Consider the following 15,248-nt stretch of genomic DNA (forward strand, 5'->3'; position numbering starts at 1 on the left):
AAAAGAAGAAGGGAAGTAACCCCAGAAAAGGACTTGCTACCTGAAGTCCTAATGGAAGGAGATTCTCCTTCTAAACAATAGTGTACACCTTCCTCCTATCCCCTCCTCCTGTCTTCCATCCACCCAGAAGTCTTCAGTAAAGGTAAGTGTAATATTATTATTATTTTTGTTTATATGCATGCACTTGATTTCTGATTTTTTCAGTATGTAAATCTTTATTTAATTTTAAAAAAAATATTTTATTTTAATATTTTTGGGTGTCTGGAACGGATTAATTTTATGGGGAAAATAGTTTCGAGTTTCGTGAATTTCAACTTTCGGGAGGCTCTCTGGAACGAATTAATCACGAAACTCAGGGGTCCTCTGTATTATAAACAATGGGCCTAAAACTGATCCCTGCAGAACGTCACTTGTTACAGATCCCCACTCAGATTTAACCCCATTTATGCACACTCTCTGCTTCCTATTAGTGAGCCATGACTCGATCCATGACAGCATTTTCTCCCCAATGCCATGAGCAGCCACTTTCTTCAACAGTCTCTGAGGTGGTACTCTACCAAAAGCCTTACTAAAATCTAAATAAACAATATCAAATTTTTTATCCTGATCAATGGCCTCAAAAGCTTTGCTGAAGAAGGTTAATAAATTAGTTAGGCAGGAATGGCCCCTGGTGAAACCATGTTGAGTATCATTAATCAAATTATGTCTATCGAGATGGCTTCTTACATTATTTTTTTTTATTTATTTTTTTTATTTATTTCCAATTTGTGCACACATACAGAGGTACAAAAAAATACAGATAAGAGCAGTATGCCAAAGCCACTTATACTATGCATAGCATTACGGGCTGGCTTAAAATTAACTTAAGATTAACTAAGCAATGATTATTATTATTATTATAATCAAAAAGAAGCGCTAAGCCACAAGGACTATACAGCGCTGCTACTAAGCAATGATGAAATCAGTGATAAAACATTAATGTAAACAGATAACTATAAAGCACAAGTGAGTATTACAAAGACAGGTCATATAGTTGCATTCAGTTAGGTAGTGATTCTGTTAGGTAGTGTATTTAAAAATAATAAAGTTAGATTGGGTTTTAGGTTTAACATTTATGTGATATAATTGTGAGAAACATTTAAGATATACAATTTATAATGTTCAGTTATTCAGTATTTATTTGGTTTTGGGTGAGTAAGTAATCTTTGAGAAGAGACTTGAATTTATAAACAGGTTGTGTTTCTTTTATATTTACAGGTAATGAATTCCAGATTTTAGGGCCTTTTATGTGCATTGAGTTTTTGCATAGTGTGAGATGGACACGAGGAACATCAAAGAGTGATCTGTGCCTTGTGTTATGGTCATGTGTTCTGTTGAGGTTGGCAAGGAGATGTTTGAGGGGAGGGTTAATATCAGAGTTAAGTGTTCTATGTATGTAATAGGTGCAGTAATAAGTATGGATGTTTTGTATGGTGAGTAGGTTTAGTGTATTGAATATTGGTGGAGTGTGCTGCCTGTAGTGAGAATTTGTTATCATTCTAACTGCAGCCTTTTGTTGGGTAATTAGTGGTCTGAGATGGTTAATTGTTGTTGAGCCCCATGCACAAATTCCATAGGTGAGATAGGGGTAAATAAGAGAGTGATATAGGGCCAGGAGGGCTGACTGTGGAACATAGTACCGTATCTTCGATAGTATGCCTACAGTCTTGGAAATTTTCTTAGAAATTTGATGTATATGTGTATGAAATTTGAGTCTATTATCAAGGTGGATTCCTAAGAATTTTCCCTCTGTTAGTTTTGTGATAGGTGATCCATTTATCATTATGTTAAGAGGGACATCTGTAGCTCTGTTACCAAACTGAATGAAGTAGGTTTTGTCAATGTTTAGTGTAAGTTTGTTAGTCCTCATCCAGGTAGATATTTTCTGTAATTCGGTATTTACAGTATTGGCTAGCGTGACTGGGCTCGGGTGAGAGAAGACGTATGTAGTGTCATCTGCAAATAGTGTGGGTTTGAGTAATTGCGAAGCATTTGGAAGGTCATTTATGTATAGGAGAAAGAGAAGAGGGCCAAGGACACTTCCCTGTGGGACACCAACTGTAATTGGTTGTGCAGAAGAGTTTGCCCCATTTGCATACACATATTGGCTTCTGTTGCTGAGGTAAGACTTGAGGTAGTTGAGGGAGTGCCCTCTTATACCATAGTGTGACAATTTTACGTGGAGCAAGTCATGGTCAACTGTATCAAAAGCTTTACGTAAGTCAATGAAGATCCCCAGTGGGACTTCTTTTTTCTCTATTGCAGTGTATATATGTTCTAGCATGTGTATAATAGCATCATTAGTATTTTTATTAGGCCTGAATCCAAATTGGTAGGGGTTGAGTATGTTTTGGGAGATAAGGTAGGAGTAGATTCGTTTATGAATTAATTTTTCGAAGATTTTTGAGAGAGGGTGTAAGTTGGATATTGGCCTATAGTTATTCAACTCTGTTTGGTCTCCTCCTTTGTGGATCGGGGTGACCCTTGCTATTTTGAGTACTGTAGGGAAGGTGGAGGATTCAATGGATTTGTTAAAGAGTGTTGCAATGATTGGTGATAGCACTTGTGACACTTTTTTGTATATAAGGGGTGGTAAGGTATTTAAATCTCCTGCCTTGTTTTTTAGTGCGTTGATAATAAGGGAGACTTCGTATGGGTTAGTCGGAGCTAGGAACAGCGTGTTCGGGTAGTTGCCGGTGAGGTAGTCAGCTATAAGTGACTCTAGTAATTTGCCTACAATTAGGTTAGGCTTATTGGGCGGTAATTTGATGGTAACGACTTGTCCCCTGCTTTAAAAATAGGAATTACATTAGCCATCTTCCACATATCAGGCACTACACCTGTTTGAAGAGATAAATTAAAAATATTAGTTAAAGGTTCACAGAGTTCCACTTTACACTCTTTAACCCTTTGAGGGTTTTGGTCGTACTAGTACGTCTTACGCGTAGGGGTTTTTGACGTACTAGTACGCATAAATTCTAGCGGCCTCAAATCTAGTGGGAGAAAGCTGGTAGGCCTTCATTTGAAAGAATGGGTCTATGTGGTCAGTGTGCACAGTCTAAAAAAAATCCTGCAGCACACAGTGCATAATGAGAAAAAAAAAAACTTTGACCATTTTTTTGGAATAAATCAGCGACTTTGCAGTGTATTTTCGTATGGTATTTATTGTTGTATTCTAGTTTTCTTGGTCTCATTTTATAGAATGGAAGACATATTACAGAAATTGAGATGATTTTGACTGGTTTTACAATGAAAGGTGCCTTGAAATTGAGCTCAAAGTAGCAGAAATGTTCGATTTTTACCAAACTTCAAAAGTAAACAAATCGTGCCAAGCATGCAATACACGTCAACTGGTGAGTCTAATATTCTTTCACAAGTGCACCAATAATATTTATACCATTTTTTACACTAATGCAGTAGTCTGCATAACAGTAAATCTTATATTTTTTGTGAGAATAAAAATTCAAAGTGGAAAGCAAAAGAATATAAGAGGGGCCTTGAGACGTGACTAATGACTAGAGGAAATGTCATTTTAGTGCCAGGAATGTCTTTCTTGTTTGTTCTGGACCCTATTCGGAAATTGGCATCTTTTGAAATTTGTGTGAAATTGGCAAAATTGCTAAATTCTGACCACTGTACTGGATAGTTGAATTTCATAAATGGGTGGTTTCTTGCACCCATTCGATAGAAAAAATGGAGTAGTTCTAGCGAAATATTCATGTTTTTTGTCGACTAGTACAGTGAAATTGGCCGAAAATGGGGCTCAAAGTGGGCAAAATCGCCGATGCGTAAACATCGCAGAGACCGCTAACTTTGCGAGAGCATAATTCCGTAAGTTTTCTATCAAATTTCAAACTTTTGGTGTCTTTATGATCGGGAAAAGATTCTCTATCTTTTCATAAGAGAAAATAATTTTTTTTTTTTAAATTTCGCCGACCCTGAGAACGAGTTTCGGAGAGGGCCTGTCGACCCTCAAAGGGTTAAGAGTCCTTGAAAACAGTTCATCAGGGCCCGGGGATTTATTTTGCTTTAACCGGTCTATCTGTTTGATAACCATTTCGCTAGTGACTGTGATGTTGTATAATTTATCATCTTCAAGCCCACTATAAAAATTAATTACTGGGATATTGTCAGTGTCTTCTTGAGCAAAAACCGAGAGAAAATAATTATTAAGAATAGAGCACATTTCATTCTCCTTGTCAGTGAGATGCCCAGAGTTATTTTTAAGGGGACCTATCTTATCTCTAACTTTTGTTCTATAAACCTGGAAAAACTTTTTGGGTTAGTTTTCAAATCCCTAGCAACTTTAATTTCATAGTCCCGTTTAGCTTTTCTTACCCCCTTTTTAATGTCCCTCTTAATGTCAATATACTGATTCATAAGATGACCCTCACCTCTTTTGATACGCCTATAAATTCCTTTCTTCTGCCCTAAAAGATATTTGAGCCTATTATTCATCCATTTGGGGTCATTTCTATTCGATCTAATTTCCTTATATGGGATAAATGTCCTTTGGGCAGCATGTATTGTGTTAAGAAAGCTGTCATATTGATAGCTCTCTTCGTTACTCCAGTCTACAGATGATAAGTGTTCTCTAAGCCTATTGTAATCTGCTAAATGAAAATCTGGGATCATTACTGAATTATCCCTACTATCATACTTCCATTCAATGCTAAAGGTAATTGATTTGTGAACGCTTGTGCTGAGTTCCTCTGTAATTTCTAAATTATTTACAAGGGTTTCCTTGTTTGCCAAAACCAAGTCAAGCAGGTTATTTCCCATTGTAGGCTCTGTCACAAACTGCTTCAAAAAACAATCCTGAATTACTTTTAAGAAGTTGTTTGATTCTAAATTCCCAGTCAAGAAATTCCAATCAATATGACTAAAGTTAAAGTCTCCTAGAATTACTACGTTATCGTGCCTAGTGGCCTTAACAATTTCCTCCCATAGTAGTCTCCCTTGGTCCCTATCTAAGTTTGGGGGACGGTATATTACACCTAAAATCAATTTTTCACGCCCCTCTGAAAATTCTATCCAAACAGACTCTGTATGTTACTTCAGACTTAATACCCGTTTTAATGCAACAGTTCAAGCGATCTTGGACATACAGTGCCACCCCACCCCCCTTCCCGATACTTCTATCTACTTGGAACAATTTAAAACCCTGAATGTGACATTCTGCAGGCATGTCCCGACTCTTTGAATTAAACCACGTCTCAGTTATGGCACACACATCAATATTACCTGCACTAGCAACTAATCTCAACTCACCCATCTTATTGCTAGCACTACAGGAATTAGCATAATGTATATTTAAAGATATTTAAAGACCCTCCTACTTCTTTACCCTTCCTGCTCATTTCTGTTTTTCAACTAAACCTATTACTGTCCTTGTTGCCTAGTGTCACTGGCTTTCCAATATCCACCTCATTATGCCTATTACTAGTTCTCCTGGTACTCATATTACTACACTGGGACTTCACTGTTTTCCCACCAAAACCCACACCACTAACTATTCCTAGTTTAAAGTTTTAACAACTCCCTCCACTGCAGTTGCCAGTGCCCCCACCCCAGACCTAGATAAGTGAACCCCATCCCTGGCATACATGTCATTTCTGCCATAGAAGAGGTCCCAGTTGTCAATGAATGTTACAGCATTTTCCTTACAGTACAGTGGACCCCAACCTAACGTTGGCATCACATAACGTTAAATCCGCCTAGCGATACATTTTATCGCTAAAATTTTGCCTCGCCTAGCGCTAAAAGACTCGCTCAACGCGATTCGTCAGAGACGCGTCCATGTGCGGCCTGAGCCAGCCTCACTTCTTCCGCCGGTGGCATTGTTTACAAGCCAGCGTCCGTGGTAACACCCAAGCATACAATCAGAACATTTTGTATTACAGCGTTTCTAGTGATTTCACCTGCAATATGAGTGACCATGGGCCCCAAGAAAGATTCTACTGCCAACCCTACAGGAATAAGGGTAAGAATTACTATGGAGATGAAGAAAGAGATCATTGCTAAGTATGAAAGTGGAGTGCGTGTCTCCGAGCTGGCCAGGTTGTATAGTAAACCCCAATCAACCATCGTTACTATTGTGTCCAAGAAACCGGCAATCAAGGAAGCTGTTCTTGCCAAAGGTGCAACTTTGTTTTCGAAACAGAGATCGCAAGTGATAGAAGATGTTGAGAGACTGTTATTGGTGTGGATAAACGAAAAACAGATAGCAGGAGATAGCATCTCTCAAGCGATCATAAGTGAAAAGGCTAGGAAGTTGCATAAGGATTTAATTAGAAAAATGCCTGCAACTAGTGAGGATGTGAGTGAATTTAAGGCCAGCAAAGGTTGGCTTGAGAGATTTAAGAAGCGTAGTGGCATACATAGTGTGATAAGGCATGGTGAGGCTGCCAGTTCGGACCACAAAGCAACTGAAAAATATGTGCAGAAATTCAAGGAGTACATAGACAGTGAAGGACTGAAACCTGAACAGGTGTTTAATTGTGACGAAACAGGCCTGTTTTGGAAGAAAATGCCAGGCAGGACCTACATTACTCAGGAGGAAAAGGCACTCCCAGGACATAAGCCTATGAAAGACAGGCTTACTCTGTTAATGTGTGCCAATGCTAGTGGTGATTGCAAAGTGAAGACTTTATTGGTGTATCACTCTGAAACTCCCAGAGCATTCAGGCAAAAGAATATCCTCAAGGCTAATTTGTGTGTGCTGTGGAGGGCAAACAGTAAGGCATGGGTCACTAGGAACTTTTTCTATGACTGGTTACACCATGCATTTGCCCCCACTGTGAAAAATTACCTAATTGAAAATAAATTAGACCTTAAGTGCCTCCTGGTGTTAGGCAATGCCCCTGGTCATCCTACAGACTTGGCAGAGCGACTTTGTGGGGACATGAGCTTCATTAAGGCCAAGTTTTTGCCTCCTAATATCACTCCTCTCCTGCAGCCCATGGACCAGCAGGTCATTGCAAACTTCAAAAAACTGTACACAAAAGCTCTGTTTGAAAGGTGCTTTGTAGTGACCTCAGAAACTCAACTGACTAAGAGAGTTTTGGAGAGATCACTTTAATATCCTTAATTGTGTAAACCTTATAGGTAAGGCTTGGGAGGGAGTGACTAAGAGGACCTTGAACTCTGCTTGGAAGAAACTGTGGCCAGAATGTGTAGACCAAAGGGATTTTGAAGGATTTGAGGCTAACCCTGAGAGGCGTATGCCAGTTGAGGAATCAATTGTGGCATTGGGGAAGTCTTTGGGGTTGGAGGTTAGTGGGGAGGATGTGGAAGAGTTGGTGGAGGAGGACAATGAAGAACTAACCACTGATGAGCTGCTAGATCATCTTCAACAGCAAGAGGCCACACCTGAGGAAACTGCTTTGGAGGAGGGGAGAGAGAAATTAAGAAGTTGCCTACTTCAAAGATTAAGGAAAGTGGCTTGAAGTGCAAACCTTTATGGATGAAAATTACCCTCACACAGCTATTGCAAGCCGTGTTGGCAACCTGTACACTGACAATGTTGTGAACCACTTTAGGAAAGTCATAAAGGAACGAGAAGTACAGACCTCAATGGACAGATATGTTGTGCGACAGAAGTCCGGTGACTCTGAAGCTGGTCCTAGAGGCATTAAAAGAAGAAGAGAAGTAACCCCGGAAAAGGACTTGACACCTCAATTCCTAATGGAAGGGGATTCCCCTTCTAAACACTAAGACTATCAAAACTCTCCCCTCCTCCCACCCCATCAATCATCACCAGATCTTCAATAAAGGTAAGTGTCATGTAACTGTGCATGTCTTCTTCAGTTTGTGTGTACAGTGGACCCCCGCATAACGATTACCTCCGAATGCGACCAATTATGTAAGTGTATTTATGTAAGTGCGTTTGTACGTGTATGTTTGGGGGTCTGAAATGGACTAATCTACTTCACAATATTCCTTATGGGAATAAATTCGGTCAGTACTGGCACCTGAACATACTTACGGAGTGAAAAAATATCGTTAACCGGGGGTCCACTGTATTAAAATAAATATTTCATGTGGTAAAAAATTTTTTTTTTTCATGCTTTTGGGTGTCTTGCACGGATTAATTTCATTTTCATTATTTCTAATGGGGAAAATTAATTCGCCTAATGATAATTTCACCTAACATTGAGCTCTCAGGAATGGATTAATAACGTTATGCGAGGGTCCACTGTATTTGTCCAGCCAGCAATTGACACCAATTGCCCTGGACAAGCATTCGTTTCCAACTCCTCTCCTTGGCAAAATACCACATGACAGGGTTCCCACCCTTCCTCCTAATTATCTCTATTGCTGACTTATACCTGCTAATCAGGTCCTCACTCCTACGTCTGCCAACATCGTTGCCTCCAGCACTGAGACAGATAATAGGATTGCTCCCATTACCTCTCATGATGTCATCCAGACGACTAACAATATCCTCCATCCCAGCCCCAGGAAAGCAAACCCTCTGTCTCCTACTCATGTCCTTCAAGCAGAACGCCCTATCCATGTATTTAACCTGGCTATCCCCAACGACAACAATATTCTTACCTTCCTTGGTGTCATTCCTCGTGACATTCCCAGTAGTCGACTCACATTCATCGGGTAGCACGGAGAATGCATTAGATGTTTTCCATTAGCTCATCAGTTGTTAGCTCTTCATTGTGGTCCTCCACCAACTCTTCCACATCCTCCAAACTCACATCCAACCCCATGGAATTCCCCAGTGCCATAATTGATTGCACAACAGGTGAAGGGTCGACAGGGTCAGCCTCAAATCGTTCAAAATCCTTCTTTTGGGCACAATCTGGCCACAATTTTCTCCAAGCAGAGTTCACCGTCCTGGAAGTCACTCCCTGCCAAGTCTTATCTATAAGGCCTATGCAGTGGAAGATATTGAAGTGATTCTTCCAGAACTCTTTTAGGGTCAATTCAGAGTCTGAGGTTATGTCAAAGCACCTCTGAAACATTTTGAAGTTTGCATTGATCTGCTGGTCCATGCGCTGGGTGAGAGGAGTGATGTTAGGAGGCAAGAACTTCCCTGTTACAAAACTGAATTCCTTAGACAATTGGTTTTCCAAGTCTGGAGGATGAGCAGGAGCATTGTCCATTAACAGGAGGCACTTGATTGGCAATTTATTATCCTGGAGGTATTTCTTCACACTCGGGCCAAACACTTCATTCAATCATTCCAGGAAAATTTCCCTTGTGACTCATGCCCTACTGTTAGCCTTCCATATCACACACAATTTACTCTTGAACATTCTTGAACATTCTGGGATTTTCAGAGTGATACAAAAGTAAAGGCTCCACTTTGAAATCCCCACTAGCATTACCACACAACAAGAGTGTTAGACTGTCTCTCAGAGGCTTGTGTCCTGGGAGTGCCTTTTCCTCCTGCATAATATAGGCCCACTTCAGCATTTTCTTCCAAAACAGGCCTGTTTCGTCACAATTGAACACTTGTTCGGGTTGGAATTTTTCAGCCTCTACATAACCTCTGAATTCCCACATGAATTTTTCAGCCACTTGTTTATCAGAACTGGCACCCTTAATACAGTGTGTATACCACTTCGCTTCTTGAATTTTTCGAACCAGCCTTTGCTGGCCTTAAATTCACCAGCATCAGCACTCATTTCAGGCAGTTTCTTTATGAGATCATCATGCAACTGCCTTGCCTTTTCACAAATTATGGACTGCGCAACACTATCTCCTGCTAACTCTTTCTCCATGATCCACACCAACAATTTCTCCACTTCTTCAATTGTTTGGGATCCCTGTTTGGGTATCGCATTCACCCCTTTCACAACATCAGCTTACATGATTTCTTTTCTCTTTGCCACAATGGAGCTGATTGTTGATTGCACCTTCCCGTACATCCTGCCAAGTTCAGAAATGCATATGCCACTATCATATTTTTGAACAATTTCTTTTTTCATTTCTACGGTGTTCCTCACTTTTTTTACCAAAGGACTGGCACTAGGAGCTTTCTTTGGGGCCACAGTGGCTTATTTAGCCATCACACACAATAAATAAGTGCCAAAAAGAATGGATTATTACGAAATGTTTCATGTGACCTGGCAGGATATGTTCACTCACCGAGAAACAACGCGACACTGCCTGAGAATGCGTGTGGGAGGCAGCTTTGTGCATGCGCTGGGCACTGGACAGATTCCGTATGATCGACAAAAACGGAGGAAATCGACAAAAACAGAACTAAAATATCGACGAAAAAATCAACGAAAACAGAAATTGACGATAATGGAGATAGACAAAAAGAGAGGGTCTACTGTATTGAGTATAAGATTATGTTGTTTTCCACATGTCTACGAGATATGGAAAACTATATAATCTTATACTCAATATCACATTTGAGGGAGGGAGTATGGGAGAAGTGAATGCGTTCAGATATTTGGGAGTAGACTTGTCAGTGCCTGCACTCTGAAGGAGGGGTGTTAATGTTGCAGTTTAAAAACTGTAGTGTAAAGCACCCTTCTGGCAAGACAGTGATGGAGTGAATGATGGTGAAAGTTTTTCTTTTTCAGGCCACCCTGCCTTGGTGGGAATCGGCCAGTGTGATAATAATAATAAATAATAAAGGTAAACCACAGAACTGATGAAGGAAAAAGTGTGGGTGGTGCATTGAGGCATCAGTGGAGACAAAGAACATTAGCCAAGGAGGCAAAGAAGGGAATGTATGAGAGTATAGTGGTACCAACCCTTATATATGAGTGTGAAGCATGGATTGTAAATGCTGCAACAAGGAGGAGGCTGGAGGCAGTGGAGATCTCATGTCTAAGGGCAATGTGCGGTGTAAATATGCTGAGAATTTGTAGTGTGGAAATTAGGTGTGGAGTTACTAAAAGTATTATTCGGAGGGCTGAGAAGGGGTTGTTGAGGTGGTTTGGTCGTTTAGAGAGGATGGACCAAAATAGGATGAGTTGGAGGGTGTGTAAATCTGTAGTGGAGGGGAGGAGGGGTAGGGGTCATCCTAGGAAAAGTTGGAGGGAGGGTGTAAAAGAGGTTTGTGAGCAAGGGGCTTGGACATACAGCAGGCATGTGTGAGCATGTTAGATAGGAGTGAATGGAGACGAATGGTGTTCGGGACTTAATGAGCTGTTGGAGTGTGAGCAAGGTAATATTTTGTGAAGGAATTCAGGGAAACCGGATTGCTGGACTTGAGTCCTGGAGGTGGGAAGTATAATGCCTGCACTTTGAAGGAGGGGTTTGGGATATTTGCTGTTTGGAGTGACATCTGAACTGTCATATCTGAGAGCCTTTGCAAAGAGTGATTATGTATGAATGATGGTGAAAGTGTTGAATGACATTGAAAGTGTTTGTTTTTTTTGGTCACCCGGCCTCAGTGGGAGAAGGCCAATGTGTTGAAAGAAATAAGTCTGTGACAATGAGCATATGGATATGTAGTTTTTGCACATTGAGCAGATGTTGGGATATGTTAGGGAGGGGTATTTTGAAGATGTTGGCCATAGTATTGTTCCTTTTTGTTCTTCTGAAATGTTACAACTTTGATAATGGGTACCTGGAGGGTGTTCCTGGATAAGTAGAATTCAATGTCAATATAAACATACCTTGCTTCTTTTCTTTCATAATTATAAAGGGCTTTTGCACAAGGCTGGAGAGTTGATCCCTGAAAAACAATATGAAATACATATGAAAATTTAAGTCCAGTGTAAGTGAAAATGGATAATACATACATTGCAAGTCTAAAACACAGTTAACATAATATTAATATGCATAAACTATTTTAATGTTCCTTGAAAATATAATCAGAGGAAAACTCACATGACTGAAACTGGTGAAACCATTAAGTCCTTCATTCCAATTTGGTCAAAGATGATATTAAACACCAACAAGTACATAAATAAGATAAATTGCAGCACTAGGACTTTTAATATAAAAGTATTTTGCTTTATGTTAATAAAATGCAGACTGAAAAAGAAGTAAAGTATATATTGATGGAACAAGGTGAGGCCTATGCATGAAATCACTGCCTCCCTCTATCCATCAACATTTAACAGCTCAAAATATTATCTCCATCCCTTCAATACCTCCACCTCATCTATAACTTCTCTCTTCTGTTTTTAACTGTTAAATCCATTCATTCCCTAGGGTTTCTCAACATATTATTCTAAATCCAAAACTTTTTATTCTCAGCAAAAATTATTGACAGAGCCTCACCCACTCTCTCATTTACTCTTTTTACACTCTCCATATACTCCACCCTCCTGATATCACTTCTGCTTTGTAAAACCTCTCATATGCTAACTTTTTCTCTCTTACCACTCTTTACCTCATCGTTCCAGCAATAGCTTCTCTTCCCTCCCACACCCACCCTCCGATATCCTAAATCAACAAACTTCTGAAAAATTACAGGAAGACATAAGCAGGGTTTTCCAGTAGGCAGTGGAGAACAACATGATGTTCAATGGTGATAAGTTTCATCTGCTTAGGTATGGAAAGAATGAAGAACTCAAAAGGAACACTATGTACAAAACTCAAGAGGGTCACCATATAGAATGAAATGAACACATAAAAAGACCAGGGAATAATTATGTCAGCTGACCTTTTTCTTTAAGACCATAACAAAACAAAGATCACAACAGCCAGAAAGATGACAGGGTTGGTACTGAGAACTTTCAAAACAAGGGAAATAATGCCAATGGTGAAACTCTTGAAATCGCTAGTGCTCCCTCATTTAGAATATTGCTTAGTGCTGATGGTCACATTCAAAGCAGGAGAAATATCAGAGCTGGAACAAATACGGAGATCGTTTACGGCTCACTGAGCCAGTAAAGCACCTAAATTACTGGGAACGCCTTCAAGTCTTGAACATGTACTCAATGGAATGGAGGAGAGAAAGATACATGATAATATATACCTGGAAAGTACTCAAGGGCCTGGTCCCAAATCTGCACACTGCCATAACAACATACTGGAGTGAGAAATATGGGAGGAAGTGCAAAACAAACCCAGTGAGGAGCAGGGGTGCAGGGGGGATGAACAATAAAGAAACATTATCAACATTCGGGGTCCCAGACTATTCAACATCTTACCAGAAGATATTAGAAACACAGCTGGAACAAGAGTAGAAGCCTTCAAGAGGAAACTGGACAAGTATCTTCACCAGGTGCCAGATCAACCAGGCTGTGATAGATATGTGGGGCAGCAGGCCTCCAGCAGCAACAGCCTGGTTGACCAGGCAAGCACCAGACAAGCCTGGCCCATGGCCAGCACAATTACTCTCTCACTTGGTTTAAAAACTCCCTAAACATTCACCATTCCCAAAATCTTTGTCTCCTCTATGCTCATCTCTGCACCAGGTGCATAAACATAGTATAACCCACTTTGTCGAACCAACCTTTATTTTAAACCCCATAATCCTTGAACTTATACATTTACATTACCTCTTTTCCTCCCATAACGGATCATTCAACATTACCACTACTCATTCCTTAGCTCTAACTCTCTCATATATACCTGATTTAATCCCATTTATTTCCCTAGACTGAAAATCTCCTACACCCTTCAGCTTTGTTTCACTTAAGAGCAAAGACATCCAATTTCCTTTTGTAATAATATTTACAATAACCTCTTTCTTATCATCTATACTACATCCACACACATTCAAACATCCCAACTTTATAAAGTTCTTCCATTTAATTAAACTTTAAAATAATCAAATAAAGTAACTTTACCTGTCTTTGCTGTGCCACAATCGGCAGTAACACAGTCTGTGAAGCAGGAGAAGCAGATGAGGTGGTGATATTCATGTTAATGATGCCAAGGGATGAGACACCAGACATTGATGAACTTGTACCAATTTCAGTAGTGCTTCCTTCACGTCCAAGTGATCTTCCATATCCTCCTCCTCTTCCCAAACTGTTGCAGTTTACACCATTTCCTTCAGAGGAACCTCCTGTACTTCTAGTCCCTCCACCAGCAATCCCAGCTAAATGCCCTCCAGAGGAAGGTGGAACTTCAGAAGTGGAGGATGATCCTGTGTATGAGGTGGACGAGAAGCCATGAAGCGAGGGTGGTGGAGGAGCTTCATTAAGGGGAGCACCATCTTGCGATTCAGGCCTGCCAGGAGGCTGACTAGGATGAGGCACTGTCTGAGATGGCTTCAGAGGTTGGTTTAATGCACATCGTGGAGCACTTTTCATGCTTTCCAATATTCTCATTAATAAAATATTTGGAGGCAATTCGTCCACAGGCACCTCTACCAATACGCGGCATTCTGGGCATCTCAGCTCCTGAAAAAACAGTATAATAAAATAAAAGTATAAAACATTTCCTATTCAGACATAAATAAATTATACTTTGTGCAATTTAAAACTTGGAATAAGGCTGAAAATTCTTTATAATTTTCCAGTAAGTTTTTCAGGAGACTGTTACACCAACAAGATAAGATACTTTATTTCAGCATGATACAATGTTTGTACAGAGGTGGATGACATTTAGGTGTGCATGAAGAAAGCCTCTTAATATGCAGAGCATTCCGGACACACTTAATTCTAACTTAAGATTAATAAGATGACAAACTGAGTGGTTTTATATAGTCTCTTAGGTAGTTGCAAATATAAATTTAGGAATTACAATGAATACAAAAGAATTGAATATCATATTAGTACATGCTATATGGCTTTTATCAAGTTTTACCAATGTTTTAACCCTTTCAGGGTTGGTGCCATACTAGTACGGTTTGCACACCAGGGTTGGTACTGTACTTGTACGCATAAATTCTAGCGCCTTCAAATCTAGGGAGAGAAAGCTGGTAGGCCTACATATGAATGAATGGGTCTATGTGGCCAGTGTGCACAGTATAAAAAAAATCCCGCAGCACACAGTGCATAATGAGAAAAAAAAAACTCAGACCGTGATTTTGCTTTAAAACAGTGAGTTTGCAGTGTATTTTCGTATGCTATTTATGGTTGTATTCTAGTTTTCCTGGTCTCATTTTATAGAATGGAAGACATATTACAGAAATTGAAATGATTTTGATTAGTTTCACAATGAAAAGTACCTTGAAATTGAGCTCAAAGTAGCAGAAATGTTCGATTTTTGCCAAAGTTCAAAAGTAAACAAATCATGCCACGCGTCCGATACATATCAACTGGCGCGTCTAATATTCTTTCACAAGTGCACTGATATTATTTATACCATTTCTACACTAATGCAGT

At 39.8% G+C, this 15,248-nt stretch overlaps 1 protein-coding gene across 3 annotated transcripts in view; it reads right to left on the reverse strand.

Annotated features, from left to right (window-relative positions):
• LOC128697013 (E3 ubiquitin-protein ligase SH3RF3) overlaps positions 1 to 15,248 on the reverse strand; it is a 264,822-nt gene that overhangs the window by 229,327 nt on the left and 20,247 nt on the right. For all 3 annotated transcript variants that reach the window (XM_053788516.2, XM_053788514.2, XM_053788513.2), the window contains exons 3-4: positions 13,764 to 14,321; positions 11,637 to 11,695 (exon numbers count right to left, since the gene is read on the reverse strand). In XM_053788516.2, coding sequence (XP_053644491.2) covers positions 11,637 to 11,695; positions 13,764 to 14,321 — 617 coding nt within the window. The remainder of the gene's footprint in view (positions 1 to 11,636; positions 11,696 to 13,763; positions 14,322 to 15,248) is intronic.

This window comes from Cherax quadricarinatus, chromosome 49, assembly GCF_038502225.1.
Source record: "Cherax quadricarinatus isolate ZL_2023a chromosome 49, ASM3850222v1, whole genome shotgun sequence".
NCBI classification, from domain to species: Eukaryota; Metazoa; Arthropoda; class Malacostraca; order Decapoda; family Parastacidae; genus Cherax; species Cherax quadricarinatus.